Source organism: Lagenorhynchus albirostris, chromosome 19 (assembly GCF_949774975.1).
Source record: "Lagenorhynchus albirostris chromosome 19, mLagAlb1.1, whole genome shotgun sequence".
In the NCBI taxonomy this organism is placed as follows: domain Eukaryota; kingdom Metazoa; phylum Chordata; class Mammalia; order Artiodactyla; family Delphinidae; genus Lagenorhynchus; species Lagenorhynchus albirostris.
In genome coordinates this window covers 16,380,298-16,404,633 of record NC_083113.1, presented here as the reverse complement: position 1 = coordinate 16,404,633, position 24,336 = coordinate 16,380,298, and the positions used below count along the sequence as shown (strand labels likewise).

General features: G+C 36.6%; 1 protein-coding gene across 5 annotated transcripts in view; it reads left to right on the top strand.

The window, feature by feature from the left end:
* The window catches only part of ZNF461 (zinc finger protein 461), a 37,989-nt gene extending 18,201 nt beyond the window's left edge, over positions 1–19,788 (top strand). For all 5 annotated transcript variants that reach the window (XM_060132319.1, XM_060132317.1, XM_060132318.1 and 2 more), the window contains 3 exons: positions 4,820–4,946; positions 5,715–5,810; positions 17,959–19,788. In XM_060132319.1, coding sequence (XP_059988302.1) covers positions 4,829–4,946; positions 5,715–5,810; positions 17,959–19,667 — 1,923 coding nt within the window. In that variant the 5' untranslated portion in view covers positions 4,820–4,828 and the 3' untranslated portion in view covers positions 19,668–19,788. The remainder of the gene's footprint in view (positions 1–4,819; positions 4,947–5,714; positions 5,811–17,958) is intronic.
* Positions 19,789–24,336: the final 4,548 nt, after the last annotated feature.

Here is a 24,336-nt window from a genome sequence, read left to right as displayed (position 1 = left end):
GGGAGACTTTAATTTCTTTAATAGATAAAGGACTTTGGTTTTTTTTTTTTCTTGAATTAGTTTAGTAATTTGTGCCTTTCAGGGAATTAGTTTATTTCAACTTAGATGTCAAATTTATTGGCAGAAAGTTGTTCATAATATTCCCTTATTATCATTTTAATGCCTGTCAGATCTACAGTAATGCACACTTTTAAATTCCTGATATTGATAATTTATGTCTTCTTTTCTTGATCAGTATACTAGCAGCCTGTCAATTTTATTGGTCTTTTCAAAGAACCAGCTTTTAGTTTTACTGGTTTTTCTCTCTAGTTTGCCCTTGCTGTTTCACTGATTACTGATCTTATTTATTCTTTCCTTTGTTCTGTATATTTTAGATTTAATTTTCTCTTATTTTTCTAGCTTAAAATTCCCTTTCTTCTTTCACCCGTGGGTTATTTAGAAGAGTGCTCTTTAACTTCCAAATATTTGGGAGCTTTTCCAGATCTTACTGATAGTTCATTTTTAATTTAATTCTGTGATGGTCGAGGAACATACTCTGTAATTTCTATCCTTTTAAATTTATTGAGATTTGTCTTATGGTCCAAAATGTGGACAATTTGGTGAATGCTCAATGTGCAATTAAAAAAAAAGGGCATTATACTGTTGGGTAGAGTGTTTATCAGTTAGGTCAAATGTTTGTAGTGGTGATCAACATTTCTATATCTTTACTAATTTTTTTTGTCACTTGGTCTATCAATTACTGAGAGAGGACAGTTGAAAGTTCCAGATACAATGGTAGATCTGTTACAGTTCTGTCAGTTTTTGCTTTATGGTATTGAAGCTGTATTATTAGGTGCATACATATTTAGGATTGCTATATCCTCTTGACAAATTGACCCCTTGATCATGAAATGTTCCTTTTGGTAATATTCTTTGTCTTGAATTCTGTTCTCTTTATTAACATAACTGATTCAGCTTTCTTTTACCGTTTTCTTCATTGCATATCTTTTTTCCATCCTTTTATTTTTTTAATTTTAATTTTAATTTTTTGCGGTACGCGGGCCTTTCACTGCTGTGGCCTCTTCCGTTGCAGAGCACAGGCTCTGGACGCGCAGCCCCAGCGCCCATGGCTCATGGGCCCAGCCGCTCCATGGCATGTGGGGTCCTCCCGGACCGGGGCACAAACCCGTGTCCCCTGCATCGGCAGGCGGACTCTCAACCACTGTGCCACCAGGGAAGCCCCATCCTTTTATTTTAACCTATTTTAAGTGTATCTCATATAACAGCATATACTTTGGTTCTACTTTTTTACCCAGTCTGACAGTCGCTGCCTTCAAGTGTCTACACAGGGTTTAGCAAGCTATGGCATGCTGGCTAAATCCAGCCCACAACCTGTTTTCCTCTGGCCCTCAACCTAAGAATGTTTTTGCATTTCAGAAGGGTTATAAATAAGTAAAGAAAAAAGAATATGTTATAGGGACTATATGTGATCCACAGAGCCTAAAATATTTACTACCTGACCCTATTCAGAAAAGTTTTGCTGACTTCTAGATAGACCATGTAAATTAAATGTAATGATTATGTTTTAATCTATCATCTTATCATCTATCCTTTCTTCCTTTTTTTTTTCCTATTTTCCTGCCTTCTCTTGGACTGATCCTGTATTTTTTTGTATTCCATTTATCTCCATTATAGGATTATTAGCTGTACCATTTTTGTTTTGTTTTGTTTTGTTTATTGTTTTGGGGGTTGTTCTAAGATTTCCAATGTGATTTTAAAAACAAAAAAATCTTACTAGATCTTCCAATAATTTTATACAACTTCATACATAACTCAAAAATCTTAAAACTGGATATTTCCATTTCCCCTTCCCATCATTTTTACTACTGCTATCATATATTTTATTTCTAAATACTTTTAAACTACACATGCTTTTTTTCTTTTTTTCTTTCTTGCTTTTTTTTGTGGGGGTGTGGTGTGCCACTCAGCTTATAGGATCTCAGTTCCCTGACCAGGAATTGAACCTGGGCCATGGCAGTGAAAGCCCAGAATCCTAACCACTAGGCAACCAGGGAATTCCCAGTTTTTTTTTTCTTTAAATGGTCAATTATCTTTTAAAGAAATTATGAGATGAAAACAATATCTTTCTTATTTACCTCCGAATTTATCATTTCTGTCACTCTTCATTTCTCTGTGGATAGAAGTTTTTACTTAGTATAAATTTTTTCCACCTTGAAAAACTTCCTTTAACATTTTTTGTAGCAACGTTTGTTACTCTCAAAAAAACAAACCGGGCTTCCCTGGTGGCGCAGTGGTTGAGCGTCTGCCTGCCGATGCAAGGGACACGGGTTCGTGCCCCCGTCCGGGAAGATCCCACATACTGCGGAGCAGCTAGGCCTGTGAGCCATGGCTGCTGAGCCTGCGCGTCCGGAGCCTGTGCTCCTCAACGGGAGAGGCCACAACAGTGAAAGGCCCGCATACCGCAAAAACAACAACAACAACAAAACCCAACAGCAGCAAAAATAAAACTCCAAGCTTTATTTCACCTTCATTTTGAGGGATTTTAATTGGAAATAGAATTATAGCCTGACAGCTTTCTTTCAGCATTTTTTCTTCCAGTTTTATTGAGATATAATTTACATACAGCACTGTTTAAGTTTAAGGTGTACAACATAATGATTTGACATACATACATCATGAAATGATTATCACAATAGTTAGTAAAATCCTTCATCTCATGTAGATACAAAAATAAAGAAATAGAAAAAAATTCTTTTTCTTGTGGGAACTCTTAGGATTCACTCTCTTAACAACTTTCATAAATAACGTTCAGCAGTGCTAATTATATTTATCATGTTGTACATTACATCCCTAGTACTTATTTATCTTATAACTGGAAGTTTGTATCTTTTAACCACCTTTATCCAATCCCCCTCCCCACCCCCTGCCTCTGTTAACTGCAAATCTGATCTCTTTCTCTATGAATTTGTTTGTTTTTGAAGTATAACTGACCTAACATCACTGTTAGCTTCTGTTACACAACATAATGACTTCATATTTTTATACATTTCAAAATGATCACCATGATAAGTCTAGTTATGGTATGTCACCATAGAAGAATATTACAGAGTTATCTACTATATTCCCCACACTGTACATAGCAGTCTTTCTTTCTTCCTCCATCTCTCTCTCTCTCTCTCTTTCTCTCATTATTTTAGGTTACTCATCTCTCAAGTTCAAATGCATTTTAACAACTCTGCATATTTTGCACCCTCCCCAACTTTTCCTGTTTTTATCATATTTTACATCTTTTTGTTTTGCATATATATCCCTTAACTACTTAATGCAGATATAGATTATTTTCCTACTTTTGTCTTTTAACCTTCCTACTAGCTTCATGGCTAATTTACTACCTTTACTGTATATTTGCCTTTACAGATGAGATTTTTCCTTCTGTAATTTTCATGTTTCTAGTTGTAGCCTTTTCTTTTTCACTTGGAGAAACATTTCTTGTAAAGCTGGTTTGGTGGTGCCGAACTCTTTTAGCTTTTGTTTGTAAAGCTTTTAATCTCTCCATCAAACTGAATGAAAGCCTTGCCAGGTAGAGTACTCTTGGTTAAGATTTTTCCTTTCATCACTTTAAATATATCATGCCACTCCCTTCTGGACTGCAGAGTTTCTGCTGAAAAGTCAGCTGATAGCCTTATGGGAGTTCCCTTGTATGTAACTTATTGCTTATCACTGTTTATCCAATCTTCTCCTGAATTCTTTGAACATCTTTACAATCGTTACCTTGAACTCTCTATAGGGTAGATTGCCTATCTCCACTTCACTTAGTTCCTCTTCTGGGGTTTTATCTTATTCCTTCATTTGGAAGATGTTTCTCTGTCACCTCATTTTGCCCAGTTGGCTGTTTTTATTTCTGTGTTTCTGATAGATTGGTTACCTTTCCCAACCTTGGAGAAGTGGCCTTTTGTAGGAGACGTCCTCTGTGTCCCAGCAGCACTCTCCCCTCTGGGCACTAGAGCTATATAGTCTAGGGGTGCCCCATATTTGGGCTGCGTGGGTCCTTCTGTTGTGGTGGGCTGACTACTATGGGCAGTCTGGTTGGTGTGGCTGGCTCCTGGTCCAGTTGTCTGCCAGGCCCTGTCTTATGCAGAGGCCGATGGGCACTGGTTGGCAGAGCTGGATCACGAGACTGCTGACAGTGGGGTCCACTGGTGGGTGGAGCCAGGTTCTGGAGTGGGTGGTTGTGGGGCTGAGGGTCCCATATCTGGTGTCGGCATGCTGGTGGATGGGACCAGTTCCTGACATGGTTTGCTGCAGGGCTGAACGCTGCTACTGGCCTGCTAGTGAGTGGGCATATCAAGGTTATGAAAGGGAGATGTGCTCTGTCCATCTTTGGAAAATATAGTCTGCACTGGGTGTTTACTAAAGAATTTGCATTAAAAGTAAAAATGCTTAGTCATAATGAGGAAGAAATATCATCAGGTCCTTTTTCTGAAGTTGGAGACTTTCATAAGAAATTTTGGAAAAATTTACAACTATTTAACTTAGTTGGGAACCTCTATTTATTTTCTAAATTTCTAGATGAGTGATTAACAGAAGTTTTCCACCCTATGCTAGAGGATGTGTGTGCAGAAATTGAATTGTTTAAGAGTATGTGGGCACTCTGCTTTAGTCTCACTAAATTTATTTTTGACCCATACAAGCTTCCAGCCTTAGCCTATATACTCACTGTACCATCCCTTTCCTGCAGTGCCTTCTTTTAGCAGTGCTTCTTCCTTTTGAAAAATGTTTCTTATAATTTCAAAAACAGTACTGTGATTTGTCATTTTAGGGGTTGGTGATGTTCAAAGATGTGGCTATAGATGTCTCTCAGGAGGAATGGGAATGCCTGAACCCTGCACAGCGGAATTTGTACAAAGATGTGATGTTGGAGAACTATAGCAACTTGGTTTCACTGGGTAAAGTTATCTGCCTCTAATAATTCAGAATCTGTTTCTTGGAATTTCTGCTTTCTCCACTATGAATTTTAGGGCTACCTTTCAAATAGCTAGATGGATTTTCTCTTTGTGTAAAAATGAGCACAGCCCAGTGGAGTTGCACCTTCATTTTCTCTATCCTCACATCTTACTCTGGTCCTTTCTAATAATTGACTTTCTTCCTTGAAAATTAAGGAGCAGAATTGAAATTCTGTACCATTAAAGCATAGCATAGTCAAAGAAACCAGGCTTTGTCTTTTGTTTCACTCGCACTGTGCTAATGTGCAGATGCACTAGTGTAGATAAAACTAAGCACATGGGTCCTGGGTGCAAAGCTCTTTAGCCTTCCCAATTAGTGTAGTAATGGACTGAGACATTTACAGCTCAAATGAACACTGTTCTATTTACTGCAACAAATGTAAACAATTTGCATTTGGAAGTTACATTCTAAGAACTTTACCTTTAACATGGAAAAGTATCTGAGAATAAGTATTTCAGGAAATTCCTTTTTTTCTCAAAGGAAAATAAGGAGTGAAAGCTTATATAACTTAAATAGCATTTTACCATCTATTTGTTTGTTTTGTTTCTTATGATCCTGAGTTTACCTGTATATGAGAATTTCACTTTTCTTTCTTCTCTAGACCTTATCGAGTACCATCTTATCCTATAGGTTTTTTAAAATAAATTCTGAAACACAGTATTTGAATACATTCATTTCCACCTCATCTCCATTTCTTTTCTTATAACCAGGACTTTCTATTTCTAAGCCAGCTGTGATCTCCTCATTGGAGCAAGGGAAGGAGCCCTGGATGGTTATGAGGGAAGTGATAGGAGAACAGTTCCCAGGTGAGTGAGCTATAATCAGGAAGCAGAAAGTTGTTGTGAGGAGTAGGCCAACTGGTAAGAATGTTGGTTATATTAAGGTTATAAGGTTAATGTAAGGTTGTATTAGACTGAATAATTAGGGAAAATCTGAATTCAAAACTTATTGCAGTGTTACAGTAATCAAACAATGTGGTACTGGCATAAAGACAGACATATAGATGAGTGGAATAGAATAGAGAGTCTAGAAATAAACCCTCAGATATATGACAAAATGATTTTAGATAAGAGTGCCAAGACCATTCTATGGGAGAAAGGACTGTACTCTTAACAAATGGTGTTGGGGAAACTGGATACCCACATGCAAAGGAATAAAATTCCTTATGCCATATACAAAAATTAACTCAAAGTGGATCAAAGAACTAAATCTAAGACCCAAAACTATAAGATGCCTAGAAGAAAATATAGGGGAAAAACTTCATGACATTGGATTTGGCAGTAATTTCTGGGCTATGATACCAAGGCACAGCAAAAATAGACAAATAGGAGTACATCAAACTTAAAAAACTTCTATTCATCAAAAGATGCAATCAGGGCTTCCCTGGTGGCGCAGTGGTTGAGAGTTCGTGCCCCAGTCTGGGAAGATCCCACATGCTGCGGAGCGGCTGGGCTCCTGAGCCATGGCCGCTGAGCCTGCGCGTCCGGAGCCTGTGCTCCGCAGCCGGAGAGGCCACAACAGTGAGAGGCCCGAGTACCGCAAAAAAAAAAAAAAAAAGATGCAGTCAACAGAGTGTTAATTTTTTTTTTTTTTTTTTTTTTTTTTTTTTTTGCGGTACGCAGGCCTCTCACTACCTCCTGTTGAGGAGCACAGGCTCTGGACGCACAGGCTCAGCGGCCATGGCTCACGGGCCCAGCCGCTCTGCGGCGTGTGGGATCTTCCCGGACCGGGGCACGAACCTGTGTCCCCTGCATTGGCAGGCAGGCTCTCAACCACTGCGCCACCAGGGAAGCCCAGAGTATTAATTTTTAAAAAAAATTCATACAAGTTGCTTTGCTAGGTGATGAGAATACATTTTTTAAATGTTATAAAGACATTTTTAATCTAGTAGTGGATCGAGAACATATGAATATATTTTCTAATAAAATATTTAGGAAAAATTAATTGATTAGAAATTGTGAAAATTAAAGGAAATGACTACATTGAGGAGATGGAGTTGGTAGAGGGATGATTAGAAAGGAAGGAGTAGGACCCTAGGAAAGTATAGGGTCCTGAAGGCTAAGAGCAGGTTCATTCCACAAGTTAGAGCAGGGATCCCCAACCCCTGGGCTGCGGGGGTTGAGCTCTGTTGATTGCATCTTTTGATGGACCGGTACTGGTCCACGGCCTGTTAGGAACCAGGCTGCACAGCAGGAGGTGAGCAGCGGGAGAGTGAGCAAAGCTTCATCTGCCGCTCCCCATTGCTTGCATTACTGCCTGAACCATCCCCCACCGCCCCCGGGGAAAAATTGTCTTCCACAAAATCAGTCTCTGGTGCCAAGAAGTTTGGGGACCGCTGAATTAGAGGTCTTTGATGATGTCTGTAACTCATAGTACTCCAGAGCTATGAAAAGAGTATATTTCTGTTGTTTTAAGCGACCTAGTTTGTGGTACACTGTTACATTGACTCTAAGAAACTAATACAGAGGTGAAACATGGAAAAATGATATATACTTTCCTAAATGTTTTGCTTTCATGTAAGATGTTATTCTTTTTACTAATTTTTGATACCTGGCCAGGCCTTTCCTTTTGCATGTATGGTGTGGTGATTTCTTTTTAAAAGTCTTTTACCTTGAAATAGTTATAGATTCACAGGAGGTTGCAAAGAAATGTACAGGGAAGTTCCATGTACCCTTCCTCCAGCCTCTCCCAGTGTTAACATCTTACACAACTATAGTACAATATCATACTGAAAAATTGACATTGGTATAATCCATAGAAGTTACTCAGATTTCACTACTTATATACACACTTATTTGTATGTGTGTTTCTGTGCGTATGTATAGCTCTGTGTAGTTTTATCACATATAGCCTTGTATCACCATTCCAACAATCGAAATAGATAGTACCATCACCACAAGACTCCCTCCTATTATCTCTTTATAGCTACACCCATCCCTTTCTCCCTTATTCCTAAATCTTGGTAACCATTAATCTATTCTACATCTATATAACTATGTTATTTCATGAAGTTACATAAATGGAATCCTGAAGTATGTATCCTTTTGAGATTGGTTTTTTCTTATATATATATATACATACATATATATATGTATAACATGAATGTAAGGAATATATATGTATACACACATGTGTGTATATATATATATATGTGTGTGTGTGTGTGTATGTGTTCCTTACATTCATGTAGAAGTTTGTACTTGAAAATAAGTCTGGGATAAAGCTCAAGTATGCAATTGCTGGGTGTAAGGTAAGCTCATTTTTAGTTTTGAAAGGAACTGCCAAACACTAGCAGTGTATGAATGATGCATTTCACTGAATCCTAGTTAGCACTTGGTGTTATCAGTTTTTCATTTTAACCATTCTGATAGGTGGGTAATGATATTTCATTATAGTTTTTATTTGAATTTCCTTAATAGAAAATCATGTTTATTTGCCATCTGTGTATCCTCTTCAGTGAATGTCTGTTCATGTCTTTTGCCCATTTTATGATTTGATTGTTTGGGGTTTTTTGCTGTTGAGTTTTCAAAGTTCTTTATGTATTCTTTTGGGTTGGCCAAACAGTTCGGTTTTTTCTGTAAGATGGTTCTAGTGCACTTAGTTGTCTTTAACTTCATTCAAAACAGTTTTGTTAGATTGTATTGTGATACCTGTCATATCAGAGTACATTTTTAAAAAAAATCAAAATTGGTGAATTTTTGTGTAGCTATTTTGATACTGAAGATGGAAGAAAAGAAGCAACATTTTCGGCATATTATGCCTTATTATTTCCAGAAAAGTAAAAACACAGCTGAAATGCAAAAATAGGTTTGTGCAGTGTATAGAGAAGGTGCTGTGACTGATCGAACATGACAAAAGTGGTTTGCGAAGTTTCGTGCTGGAGATTTCACACTGGATGATGCTCCACAGTCGGGTAGATCAGTTAAAATTGATAGCAATCAAATCGAGACATTAATTGAGAACAATCAATGTTACACCACATGGGAGATAGCCGACATATTCAAAATATCCAAATCAAGCGTTGAAAATCATTTGCACCAGCTTGGTATGTTAATCATTTTGATATTTGGGTTCCACATAGCGAAAAAAACCTTCTTGACCGTATTTCCGCATGCGATTCTCTACTTAAACGTAATGAAAACGTTCTGTTTTTAAAACAAATTGTGTCGGGCAATGGAAAATATATACTGTACAATAATGTGGAATGGAAGAGATCATGAGGCAAGCAGAGTGAACCACCAAAGGCCGGTCTTTATCCAAAAAGGTGATGTTGTGTATATGGTGGGATTGGAAGGGAGTCCTCTATTATGAGCTCCTTCCGGAAAACCAAACGATTAATTCCAACAAGTGCTGCTCCCAATTAGACCAACTGAAAGCATCACTCAATGAAAACCGTCTGGAATTAGTCAACAGAAAACGTATAATCTTTCATCAGGATAACGCAAGACTGCATGTTTCTTTTCTTTTTTTTTTTTTTTTGCGGTACGCGGGCCTCTCACTGTTGTGGCCTCTCCCGTTGCAGAGCACAGGCTCTGGATGCGCAGGCTCAGCGGCCATGGCTCACGGGCCCAGCCGCTCCACGGCATGTGGGATCTTCCCGGACCGGGGCACGAACCCATGTCCCCTGCATCAGCAGGCGGACTCTCAACCACTGCGCCATCAGGGAAGCCCTGCACGTTTCTTTGATGACCAGACAAAAACTGTTACAGCTTGGCTGGGAAGTTCTGATTCATCCACCGTATTCACCAGACATTGCACCTTCGGATTTCCATTGATTTCAGTCTTTACAAAATTCCCTTAATGGAAAAAATTTCAATGCCTGGAAGACTGTAAAAGGTACTTGGAACAGTTCTTTGCTCAAAAAGATAAAAAGTTTTGGGAAGATGGAATTAGGAAGTTGCCTGAAAATGGCAGAAGGTAGTGGAACAAAACGGTGAATACGTTGTTCAATAAAGTTCTTGATGAAAATGAAAACTGTGTCTTTTATTTTTACTTAAAAACCTAAGGAACTTTTTGGCCAACCCAATAGGCCTCTGTTGGATATGTGACTTAAAGAAATAATTTCTCCAAGTCTATAATTTGTGTTTTAATCCTTTTAACATTGTCTTTTGCAGAGAAAAGTTTAATTTTGATGAAGTCTAGCCTTTATTCATCTTTTAAATCTTATGAATTGTTAGGGGGTTTTGTTGTTGTTTTTTTGTTTGGTTTTGTTTTTTGGTGTTAAGTCTAAGAACACCACCTAGTCCTAGGTCCTAAAGGTTTTCTATGTTTTTTTCTAGAACTTTTATAGTTTTACATTTTCCATTTAAATCTGTAATCCGTTTTGAGTACCTTTTTGTAGAAGATGTGAGACTTCAGGTCAGGGTTTAACTTTTTACCTATGGATGTCTAGTTCTCCATCACCATTTTTTTCAACAAGTTATCCGTCCTCCATTGAGTTGCTTTTTCACCGTTATCAGAAATTAGTTGAGCACATTTGTGTGGCTCCATTTCTGAGATCTATGTTCTGCACCATTGATCTTTGTAACTACTCCTCTGCTAGTACCATACTTTTGATTACAGCAGTTATATAGTAAGCCTTAATATTGGAAAGAGTGATTCTTCCCACTATACTATTTTCCAAAAAAAATTTTGGCTATCCTTGGGGCCTTTTTCTTTGCATATAAATTTTAGAATAAGCTTGTATCTATGTACAAAAAAACTTGCTGAGATTTAAATAGGAATTATGTTAAACCTATAGATGAAATTAGAGAATTAACATCTTTACTCTGTTGAGTCTTCCAATCCATGAACACAGCATTTCTCCAAGATTTTTTCCTTTGATTTCTTTTATTAGCATTTTATAATTTTCATCATATATTTTCTGTACATGTTTTGTTAATTTTTTACCTAAGTATTTCTTTATTTTAATCTTGGAGCATTTGTAAGTGATATTGCATTTTTATTTTGGTTTCTATTTGGTCATTGTCAGTGTACAGAAATTCGGCCAATTTTGTATGTTAATCTTGTATTCTATGACATTACTCAATGCACTTATTAGTACTAGTTAGTACTAATACTAACTAGTACTAATTTTTCCTTGTAGATTCATTCTTGTAGACAATCATATAATCTGCAGAGTCTTTTTTTTTTTCCTTTTCCAACCTATGCCCTTTCTTTTTCTTGCCTTTTTGTTAGCTAGAAATATGTTCTGTGTTGGATAAGAGTGGTAACAGTGGACATCCTTGCCTCTTTTCTTAATTTTAGAGGGAAAGCATTCAGGGGTAAGGTCTTTTGCCATTAAGTATGATGTTAGCAGTAGATTTTTTGTATATGATGTTTATGAGGTTGAGGAAGGTCCCCTCTCTTTTTAATGCCCTGAGTTTTTTTTTTAATGAATGTTAATATGATCATGTGATTTTTCTTCTTAGTTTTTGGTATGATGGATTACATTGATTTTTGAATGCAGAACCAGCCTTTCACACCTGTAAAAATTCCACTTAGTCATGATATATTATTCCTTTTATTCACTTCTGAATTTGATTGGTAAAATTTAATTCAGGATTTTTTCATCTAAGTTTATGGGAGATACTGGCCTGTAGTTTTCTCTTTGTGTGTGTGTGTGTGTGTGTGTGTGTGTGTGTGCGTGCGTGCACACATGTGCGTGTGCATGCTGCCTTTGCCTGCTTTTGGTATAAGAATAATAATGGCCTCATAAAGTAAGTTGGGAAGTGTTCCCTTTTCATCCTTTCGTGGAAGAAATTGAGGTGAATGTTTGGTAAAATTTACCAGTGAAACCATCTGGACCTGGATATTTCTTTTTCAGGATCTATTTTAAATTATAAATTCCATTTCTATAATAGTTATAGGACTATTCAGATTACCTACTTCATCTTGGCTGAGTTTTGGTAGTTTGTGATTTTCAAGGAATTGGTATATTTCTTCTAAGTCAAAGTTATGAGTGTAAAGTTATATGTGGTGTTCTTAGTATCATTATGATGGATTATCTATATATAATTATATATATATATATATCCATGTATATAAAGGATATACATGTCCTTATAATCCTTCAAAAATTTTTTTTCTTTGAGACTTGTAATTTCACCCATAGATTATTTAGAAGTGTGTTATTTGGAGGTGTTTGGAGATTTTCTTGTTGTCTTTCTTTTATAATTTGATTTTATTATGGTCTCATGTGAAAATTAGAGGGAGCTGTCTACAGGAGTCTTCCCTCACTTCTGACATCAATTGCAATTTCAATGGTTTCTGAGACCACCCTTGTGTTTGATAATTCACTAAAAGGACTCATAGAACTCACTGAAAGCTATCATCCTCACAGTTACAGTTTATTACAGCAAAAGGATACAGATTAAAATTAGCCAAAGGAAGAAGTACATAGGGCAGAGCCTAGGAGAGTGCCAAGTGTGGAGCTACCCATTGTCCTCTCCCAGTGGAGTCATGGACAGTGCTAACTTTTCCCATCAACTATGTGTAACAATATGCATTTGGGCATATTGCCAAATAGAGAAACTCACCTGAGCCTTACTGTCCAGAATTTGTATTGGGGCTCCTTGTTGGCTACCCATGTGGCTGACCTTTAGTTTCCAGCCCCTCAGAAGGTAAAGCTGATACCTTTAGTCTCGATTCTTTTTGGAGGAAAATTGTTGCCATATATCTCAAACCTTCCATTATAACCTTGTATCTCTTTTCCTCTTTATTTTTCTATAGCATTTTTTTCCCATCTGACTTACTAATTCATTTACTAATCATTTATTAGATGTTATCCCAGTAGAATGTAACTCTATAAGAGGATGCATTTGTTTGTAATGATATTTCCCTTTTCATTCCTAAGATTGGTTATTTGTACCTTTTCTCTCTTTTATGAAATAAAAATTTATTTTGGATTAATTTTAAACTTATGGAACAGGTGCAAAATAACCTAAAAAAACTCCCATATGCTGTTCACCTAGATTCACCAGCTGGTAATATTTTTGTCATATTTTCCTTATTATTTCATTTAAGTCTCTTTACCCTAAATAGTTATCTTCCCTAAGAGCAAGGATATTCTCTTACATTTCATAAATTCAGGAAATTTTACATTTATCTAAATCTATTATCTCATTTATTGTCTGTATTATATTCCACTAATTTTCCAAATATTGTCCTTTTCACTTGACTCAGGATCTCACATTACATTTCTCTTTACTTTAATCTGAAAAGTTCCTCAGCCTTTCTCTGGATTTTATGGCTGGTATTTTTGAAGAATGTCCTTCAATTAGAGAATATTTGTAGGTTCTTCCAGATTAAACTCAGGCTATACATTTTTGGTAGGATTATTGTACTGGTGACCTATCTTTCTCAGTGTATTATTTACGGAGGCACATAATGTCATTCTGTCCCATTATTAGTGTTGTTACCTTTGATCACTTGGTTTGGGTGGTGTTTGCCAGGTTACTCCATTGTATTTTTTTTCTTTGTAATTAACATTTAATCTGTAAGGTAGTCTATTTTTCTTGACCAGTCTTGCCAGAAATCCTATTATATATTTGTTTCTGTTTTATTTATTCTGCCTATCTTTGTTTTTTACTTTATTCTACTTTTTGAGGTCTCAGTTTGCTATTCTTCTTCTAACTTCTTGAAATAGATGTTTAGGTGATTGACTTTAAGAATTTCTTTTTTCTATTTGCATTTAAGGCCATAGATTTTCCTCTAAATGTGGCTTTAGTTGTATCCTACACGTTTTGGTAAGAGGGGACCTTATAGAGCATTATATTTTTTTCCTAAATGTGATGGGAAACTATTAGAGGCATTTGAGAGCAAAAGTTATGTGTTGTCACTAAGATATGATGTGTTTAGTGGAACAAGAAAGAGAGCAGGAGACCAATTTGAGAGTTACTGCAGTAGTATAACAATGGTAGCTTAGACTGTAATAGAAGTGGTGCTGATAAATGATTATGTCATTATATATATATTAAAGAACAAGTTGACCATGCTTGCTAATAGACTGTAAGTTGAGTAAGAAGAAAAAAACTAGGCTTTTGGCTTAACCTATTGGTAAAAGATGGTTGCATTTACTAAGATGGGTTAAGCTGGAGTATGAATGAATCTAAAAAAGGGATTTGCAAGTTCTCTTTGGACATGTTATGGTTGAGGTACTTATTATATATTTACATGAAGATTTCAACTAGGCAATTAGGTGATAAATATGGAGCTTAGGGGTAAGATAAAAGCTAGAAGTATAGACATCAAAGGACACAATAAAGTGAAAATGCAACCTATGGAATAGGAAAAAATATTTTGTAAGTCACATATCTGATAAGGGGTTAATATCCAGAATATATAAAGAACTCCTACCAAAAACAAGAAAAACAAACAACTCAATTTTAAAAATGAGAAAAGGATTTGAATAGATATTTCTTCAAAAAAGATATGTAAATGACCAGCAAACACATGAAACTATGCTCAACATCACTAGCCACTGGGGAAATGCAAATCCAAACCACAGTGAAATATCACCTCACACCCATTAGGATGGTTACAGTCAAAAAACAAGTATAACAAGTATTGGTGAGGCAGTGGAGAAAGTGAAACCCTTGTGCTGGTGGGAGTGTAACATAGTTCAGCCACTGTGGGAAAAGAGTATGGTGGTTCCTCAAAAAATTATAACTAGAATTACCAACTTAAACAGATACTTGTACACACATGTTCTTAGCAACATTACATACAGTAGCCAAAAGGTGGAAGCAATCTAGGTTTCATCAACAAACAAATGAAGAAACAAAATGTGGTGTGGTGGTCGTGTGTGTGTGTGTGTGCGTGTGTGTGTGTGTAATTCTGACACAGGCTGCAACATGAATGAACCTTGAGGACATTATGCTAAGTGAAATAAGTCAGTCACATTCAGAAAAACAACAAATACTGTATGACTCCAGTGATATGAGGTATCTAGAGTAGTCAAATCCATAGAAACAGAAAGTAGAATGGTGGTTGCCAGGAACTGGAAGAGGGAAGAATGGGGAGTTATTAATGGGTACAGAGTTTCAGTTCTGCAAGGTGAAAAAGTTCTGGAGATTCGTTGCACAACAGTATGCACATAATTAACACTACTGCACTAAACACTTAAAAGTGGGTAAGATAGTAAATTTTATGTTATGTGTATTTTATCATAATTAAAAAAAATTTTTTAGAGGTATAAATTTAAGACTTAGCATTATATTATTGGTATTTAAGCCAGACTGCTATTAAGGGAAAGAGTGTAGATTGAGGGCTGGCCAGAGCCTGAGTTCTGGGACATTCCAACATTTAGAGGTCAGGAAGTGGAGGAGAATTCATTAAGGGGAACTGAATATAAGTAGAGAGGTAGGAGGATAACCAGGAGAATATGGTATACAGGAAGCAAAGGGATTGATCAGTTGTGTCAGGTGCTACTAATGAGTCAAATAGAGTGTTGACTGGCATTTGAGCACTGATTTTGGTAAAGTAATTTTGTTAGTTACTTTAGCTAGAAATGTTTCAACAGAGCTATGGGAGTTGAAATATTTATTGGAGTGGATTACAGAGAAAATGACTAACATACAAAGTCATTTGATATAACACAGAGTCAGGGAAAGGATGGTCTTTTCAGTAAGTGGTGCTGATATCTATTGAAAAATAAGAGTCTTGATTTCTACCTCACTTGATTTCTACCTCATAGTGATTTCTATAATCCACTAGGTGGATTATAGATCTAAATATGAAAGGTAAAATAGTAAAAGCTTCTGGAAGATTATATGAGTATATTTTTATGAACTTGGGATTAGACTATCTTAAAATTAAGAATTTCTTTTTATCAAAACATAGTATTAGGAGAGAGAAAGGGCCAGCCCCAGAGTGGGAAAAGATACTCGCATTATGTAGTTGGTTATATCCAGAATAAATTAAGAATTCCTACAAATCAAAAAGAAAAATACAACCCAGAAACTACCCAGATGTCCCTCAACTGGAGAATGGATAAACAAAATATGGTTATCTGTACAATAAAATATAACTCAGCCATAAAAAGAAATGAAGTACTGATATGTGCTACAGCATCACTGAACCTTGAAAACATACTGAGTGAGAACAGACACAAAAGGTCACATATTGTATGATTTCGTGTTTATGAAATTTCTTGACAATTTCAGAGACATAAAGCAGATTGGTTGTTGCTGGGGGCAGGGCAGAGAGGAGAATAGAACATGATCATGGGTGTGAGGTTTCTTTCTGGCATGATGAAAATATTCTGGAATTAGGGATCGGATGGTTGCACAACAGTGGGAATGTACTATAAGTTACTGAATTGTATGCTTCAAAATGGTTAAAATGGTGGATTTTGTATGTATTTTATTGCCCCAAAAATTAATAAAAATGGACAAAACACCTGCATAGGCAATTTATTAAAGAAGATATCCAGTTGGCCAATAAACATATGGCAAAGTATTCAGCCTGCAAAATTACAAATTAAACCACAATCCAATATCACAACACATCTGCCAGGATGCTTAAAAGAAGATTGACAATTACAAGTGTTGCTGAGGATATGAAGAACAGGAACTCTTTTAGAGTGTGATGGAATTGTAAATTAGAAAACTGTTGCATAGTGTCAACTGAAGCTGAACAAATGCATATCATCTGATGCAGTAATTTCACACCTAGAAGAAAGGAGTCCTGTTTCCACCAAAAGAAATGTGCATGGATGTTGATAGCAGTACTAACCATAATAGCCAACAACTGGAAACAACCCAAATGATCATCATTAGGAAAATGGAAAAATAAATTGCATTAGCATAGAATGCTTTATGTAGCTGTTGGTCTCAAACAGTTCAATGGAAGGCTGTATTAGTTTGGATATAGATTTGGCTGTATGTGACAGAGACCCCCAAATAATTGTAGTTTAAACTATTTAGAGGGTTAATTTTCTCTTTCATTAAAGTCCAGGCTGGAGTGGCAACTCTGTTCTGCAAAATCATCTGTGACAGACATGACATCAAATGCACATTGCAGCTGTCTTTGCTGAGGAATCAGAAGAATAACAGATATAGGGTGTGGGCAAGCTTACTCTTAAAGTTCTCAGGACTTCCCTGGTGGTGCAGTGGTTAAGAATCCACCTGCCGATGCAGGGTACACGGGTTCGATCCCTGGTCTGGGAAGATCCCACATGCCGCAGAGCAGCTAAGCCCGTGCGCCACAGCTACTGAGCCTGCGCTCTAGAGCCCGTGAGCCACAACTGCTGAGCCCGCATTCCACAACTACTGAAGCCCACACACCTAGAGCCTGTGCTCTGCAACAAGAGAAGCCACCGAAATGAGAAGTCTGTGCACTGCAACAAAGAGTAGGCCCTGCTCACCACAACTAGAAAAAGCCCATGGCAGTAACGAAGACCAAGGCAGTCAAAAATAAATAAATAAAATTTTTTAAAAATTAAAAAACTTCTCAGAAGCTACTACATAATACTTCTGCATTTCTTTTGGCAGAATCCAGTTACATGGCATATTCTGCTGCAAAGGGTCCTGGGAAGTGCAATGTTTATATTGGGCAGCCTGTTCTCAACTAAAAACCAAGGGTTCAATCAGTGTACAAAAGGGGAATAATAGATGTTTGGGGACAACTAGCAGATATCACATAATCCTTTGGCCTGGTGGAGAGTGTTAAAATATACAGACTCTCGTAGACTCTGATTCAGGTGATCTAGAATGTTTTGTAAACATCCATAATTGCAACAAATTCCCAAGGCGATTCTGATGTGGATCAAAATTTCAGAACCACTGACTTGACTTGTTAATTAACTCCCTCACTTTTTTTTCATGAGCTTTCATTTCTTTGCATTCTCCTTACTCTATTTTCATTCAATTGCATGATGGTATTTATTTTCAATTCTCTCTCTTTTCTACCAGAGGTATTTCAATTCTCTTGTAACACAAAACTAGCAATTAAAATGTGTTTCTTATCTTTCAGACTTGGTGTCCAAGTGTGAGGCCAAGAAGTTATCTCCAAAAAGAAACATTTATGAGACAGAATCATCCCAATGGGCTATCATGGGACCATTTAAAAGCCATAGTCCTGAGAAATCCATTTTCAGAGATATTTGGGCATGCAAAAGTCAGTTTGAGAGACAACAGGGAAAACAGAAGGGCTATTTCAGGGAGTTTATTATCAACCATGAACGCATGCCCATTTTTAGCCAACATATTTTGTTCACTCAGGAATTTTATAATAGACAGAAAATCTTTGAATGTAAAGAATGTAGAAAAAACTTCAGTTACAATTTATTCTTTAGTCCTCACAAAACTCATTCTAAAGAAAAACTTTCTGAATGTAAGGTATGTGCAGAAACTGTTGATACATCATACCTTACTAAACAACAGAGAATTCAAAATAGTAACAAGTGCAATGAATGTAAGGAATGTTGGAAGTCCTTTATTCATTGCTCACAACTTAAACAACATTTGAGAATTCATAAAGGTGAAAAATACTGTGAATGTAAAGAATGTGGCAAGGCCTTTTATTATGGCTCAGAACTTATTCTACATCAGAGAATTCACACTGGTGAGAAACCCAATGAATGTAAGGAATGTGGGAAGGCCTTTATGCAGCTATCACAATTTACTCAACATCAGAGACTTCATACTGGTGAAAAACCCTATGAATATAAGCAATGTGGGAAGGCTTTTATTTGTGGCTTTCAATTTACTGAACATCTGCACCTCCATACTGGTGAGAAACCCTTTGAATATAAAGAATGTGGAAAGACTTTCAGGCATCAATCATCCCCTACCATAAGTCAGAGACTTCATAGTCATGAGAAACCCTATGAGTGTAAAGAATGTGGGAAGACCTTTAATTATGGCTCAGAACTTATTCTACATCAGAGAATTCACACTGGTGAGAAACCTTATGAATGTAAGGAATGTGGGAAGGCATTTAGGCAGCGATCACAGCTTACTCAACATCAGAGACTTCATACTGGTGAAAAACCCTATGAATGTAAGCAATGTGGGAAGGCTTTTATTCGTGGCTTTCAACTTACTGAACATCTGCGACTCCATACTGGTGAGAAACCCTATGAATGTAAAGAATGTGGAAAGACTTTCAGACATCGATCACACCTTACAATACACCAGAGAATTCACACTGGTGAGAAACCCTATGAATGTAGAGAATGTGGAAAGGCCTTTAGCTATCACTCAAGCTTCTCTCACCATCAGAAAATTCATTCCGGCAAAAAACCTTATGAATGTAGTGAATGTGGGAAGGCCTTTTGTGATGGCTTACAACTTACTGTACATCGGAGGATTCATACTGGTGAGAAACCCTATGAGTGTAAGGAATGTGGGAAGGCTTTTAGGCAGTGCTCACACCTCAAAAGACATCAGAGAATTCACACTGGTGAGAAACCTCATGAATGTATATGTGGTAAGGCCTTTAGACTTCATTCACACCTTATTCAACATCAGAGAATTCATACTGGTGAGAAGCCGTTTGAATGTAAGGAATGTGGAAAGACCTTTAGCTACCATTCAAGCTTCTCACACCATCAGAGAATTCATTCTGGGAAGAAACCATATGAATGTGGGAAGGCCATTAACCATGGCTTACAATTTAATGTACATCAGACACTTCATACTGTTGAGACTTCAGTAAGTTTTCCTCTCTCCCCATCCTAGTCTAGTATCATGAAATTATTTTGGGGGATATACTTTTTTCTTCTTTAAGGAAAATGTTGGTAAAATACTGGGTTTCATTAGTATTAATTTATTTTAGTAATCTTTGAACTCTTTTTTTTTTCAAGTGGGAAAATGGAAAAGTTATTAAAAGGAAAAAATTGCTCTGGTATCAGTGCTATTTCTGAATTATTGTAATGATCAATACTGGAAATAAATTTTATAAAACTATTTGTTTTCACTGAAACCAGTGAAGTGGGGCAGAAATAAAATGAAAACAATTTCTTCCCCTCCCACAAATCCCTGAAATAACCAATATGTATGTGTGTTGCTTCTTTCTTCGTGCTCGAACATATCTGCACATATGAAGGCTTTATTGCATGTCTGTGAAAGGATTTACCCCCTATAGTGACATATTTCGTGGCATTTTGCCCTTTACACTTAAATAATCATGGACATTTTCCCAGGCCAATACTGTAAATCTGACTCATTCTTTCTAAAGTTTCAGAATATTTCTACTATGGGATGTATGCCAGTATTTTGAGCCATTCCCTACTGTAGACATTCAAATTGTTTCTACTTCTTTTTCACCAGAAATGATCGTGCAATAAACATTCTTAGATTGTCATTCTTATGTTTCTATTGGTAGATTCCCAACCATGAAAGTGTGTGTCTGTTCTGTTGTTACATTAATTTTGTAGTTTAAAAAAATGGGAAATAAAAGCAGATACTATAAAAGTTCAAAAATTACCCAAAATAACGTGAAAATAAAATCTTCCCTAATATCTAGTCCTATAACCATCTGCTTTCCCTACACAGGGGTAACTATAGCTGTCACTTCTTCTGTATTCTTCCAGGAATTAAATTTTAAAAATTCTTTGGACAAAAGTGGATTAATCATAATCCATGATTCATGATGTTCTAATCAGTCCACATTTTAGCCTACTTTTATTTAATTTTAATGTATTAGAGGGATTTATAAATACTGTACCAACTATTTACTGCCTTTCTGCTCCAAATTCTTCATTGCCTGCTCTGCAATATTGGAACTCTTCTCTCTTGTTTATAACATTATTTATTTGAGTCCTATCTTTTTATTTTTTTTTTTGCGGTATGCGGGCCTCTCATTGTTGTGGCCTCTCCCGTTGCGGAGCACAGGCTCAGTGGCCAAGGCTCACAGGCCCAGCCGCTCTGCAGCATGTGGGATCTTCCCGGACCTGGGCACGAACCCGTGTCCCCTGCATCAGCAGGCGGACACTCAACCACTGCGCCACTAGGGAAGCCCTATCTTTCTTTTTTTACTTGATTAGACTAGCTAAAAGTTTTTCAACTTCATCTTTTCAAAGGAAAAGTTTTATTGATCTTTTCTATTGTCTTTCTAGTCTTTGTGTCATTTATATCTGCTCTAATGTTATCTTTTTTCCACCTGCAGATTTTGGCCTTCATTCTTCTTTTTTCTAGTTTCTTAAGGCATTAAGTTAGGTAGTTTACTTAAGATCTTTCTTTTTTTAAAAAAAATATAGGCTTTTATCTCTATAAACTTCCCTCTTGAAACTGCATTTGCTTTAGCCCATCTGCTTTTGTATGTTTTGCTTCTATTTTCATTTTTCTCAAGATACTTTTTGATTTCCCTTTTGATTTCTGATCCATTGCTTGTTAAAGAGTGTGTTTAATTTTCATGTATTTGTGAATTTTCCAATTTTCCTCCTGTTAATGATTTTTATTTTCATAATATTGTGGTCAAAAGGATACTTGATATGATTTCAGTCTTCTTAAATGTGTTAAGACTTGTGCCATAACATATGATCTATCCTGGAGAATGTTCCGTGTGTGCTTGAGAAAAAATATGTATTCTGCTGCTGTTGGATGGAATGTTCTATGTATGTCCATTATATTCATTTGTTCTGTAGTGTTTTCTGTCTGGATGAACTATCCATTGTTGATAATGGGGTATTGAAGTTCCCTACTAATACTGTATTACTGTTTATTTCTCCGTTCAGTTCTGTTAATATTTGCCTTATATATTTAAGTGCCCAGGTGTTTGGTGCATATATATTTACAATTATTATATCTTCTTTATGAATTGGCCACATCATAATAGTGACCTTTTTTATTCTCTGTGACAGATTCCAACTGAAAGTCTATTTTGTCTGATATAAGTATAGCCATCCCAGCTCTCTTTTGGTTACCATTTGCATAGGATATCTCTTTCCATCCTTTCACTTTCAGCCTTTGGATATCCTTAAAGTGAGTCTCTTGTTGGTAGCAAAAAGTTGGATCTCTTTTTCAATCCCTTCAACTACACTACAGATTGATTCAGCTACTCTACTATCTTTGGATTAAATAATTTATTTCATTTACATTTAAAGTAATTATTGATAGGTAAGGTCTTTTTATTGACATTTTGTTCATTGTTTTCGTTTTTTGTGTGTCCCTTTTTTCCTTTCTTTGCTATCTTCCTTTATAATTTGATGCTTTTTTTTTTAAACATCTTTATTGGGGTATAACTGCTTTACAATGGTGTGCCAGCCTCTGCTTTACAACAAAGTGAATCAGTCACACACAAACACATGTTCCCATATGTCCTCCCTCCTGTGTCTCCCTCCCTCCCACCCTCCCCATCCCACCCCTCCAGGCTGTCACAAAGCACCAAGCCAATATCCCTGTGCCATGCAGCTGCTTCCCACTAGCTATCTACCTTACTACGTTTGTTAGTGTGTACATGTCCATGACCCTCTCTCGCCCTGTCACAGCTCACCCTTCCCCCTCCCCATAACCTCAAGTCCGCTCTCTAGGAGGTCTGCACCTCTATTCCTGCCTTACCCCTAGGTTCCTCATGACATCCTTTTTTTCTTAAATTCCATATATATGTGTTAGCATACGGTATTTGTCTTTTTCTTTCTGACTTACTTCACTCTGTATGACAGACTCTAGGTCTATCCACCTCATTACAAATAGCTCAATTTCGTTTCTTTTTATGGCTGAGTAATATTCCATTGTATATATGTGCCACATCTTCTTTATCCATTCATCCGATGATGGGCACTTAGGTTGTTTCCATCTCCGGGCTATTGTAAATAGAGCTGCAGTGAACATTTTGGTACATGACTCTTTTTGAATTTTGGTTTTCTCAGGGTATATGCCCAGTAGTGGGATTGCTGGGTCATATGGTAGTTCTATTTTTAGTTTTTTAAGGCACCTCCATACTGTTCTCCATAGTGGCTGAACCAATTCACATTCCCACCAGCAGTGCAAGAGTGTTCCCTTTTCTCCACACCCTCTCCAGCATTTATTGTTTGTAGATTTTTTGATGATGGCCATTCTGACCGGTGTGAGATGATATCTCATTGTAGTTTTGATTTGCATTTCTCTAATGATTAATGATGTTGAGCATTCTTTCATGTGTTTGTTGTCAGTCTGTATATCTTCTTTGGAGAAATGTCTATTTAGGTCTTCTGCCCATTTTTGGATTGGGTTGTTTGTTTTTTTGTTATTGAGCTGCATGAGCTGCTTGTAAAATTTGGAGATTAATCCTTTGTCGGTTGCTTCATTTACAAATATTTTCCCCCATTCTGAGGGTTGTCTTTTGGTCTTGTTTATGGTTTCCTTTGCTGTGCAAAAGCTTTGAAGTTTCATTAGGTCCCATTTGTTTATTTTTGTTTTTATTTCCATTACTCTAGGAGGTGGGTCAGAAAGGATCTTGCTGTGATTTATGTCATAGAGTGTTCTGCCTATGTTTTCCTCTAAGAGTTTGATAGTTTCTGGCCTTACATTTAGGTCTTTAATCCATTTTGAGCTTATTTTTGTGTATGGTGTTAGGGAGTGATCTAATCTCATACTTTTACATGTACCTGTCCAGTTTTCCCAGCACCACTTATTGAAGAGGCTGTCCTTTCTCCACTGTACATTCCTGCCACCTTTATCAAAGATAAGGTGTCCATATGTGCGTGGGTTTATCTCTGGGCTTTCTATCCTGTTCCATTGACCTATCTTTCTGTTTTTGTGCCAGTACCATACTGTCTTGATAACTGTAGCTTTGTAGTATAGTCTGAAGTCAGGGAGCCTGATTCTTCCAGTTCCTTTTTTCGTTCTCAAGATTGCTTTGGCTATTCGGGGTCTTTTGTGTTTCCATACAAATTGTGAAATTTTTTGTTCTAGTTCTGTGAAAAATGCCAGTGGTAGTTTGATAGGGATTGCATTGAATCTATAGATTGCTTTGGGTAGTAGAGTCATTTTCACAATGTTGATTCTTCCAATCTAAGAACATGGTATATCTCTCCATCTATTTGTATCATCTTTAATTTCTTTCATCAGTGGCTTATAATTTTCTGCATACAGGTCTTTTGTCTCCTTAGGTAGGTTTATTCCTAGGTATTTTATTCTTTTTGTTGCAATGGTAAATGGGAGTGTTTTCTTAATTTCACTTTCAGATTTTTCATGATTAGTATATAGGAATACAAGAGATTTCTGTGCATTAATTTTGTATCCTGCTACTTTACCAAATTCATTGATTAGTTCTAGTAGTTTTCTGGTAGCATCTTTAGGATTCTCTATGTATAGTATCATGTCATCTGCAAACAGTGACAGCTTTACTTCTTTTCCAATTTGGATTACTTTTATTTCTTTTTCTTCTCTGATTGCTGTGGCTAAAACTATGTTGAATAATAGTGGT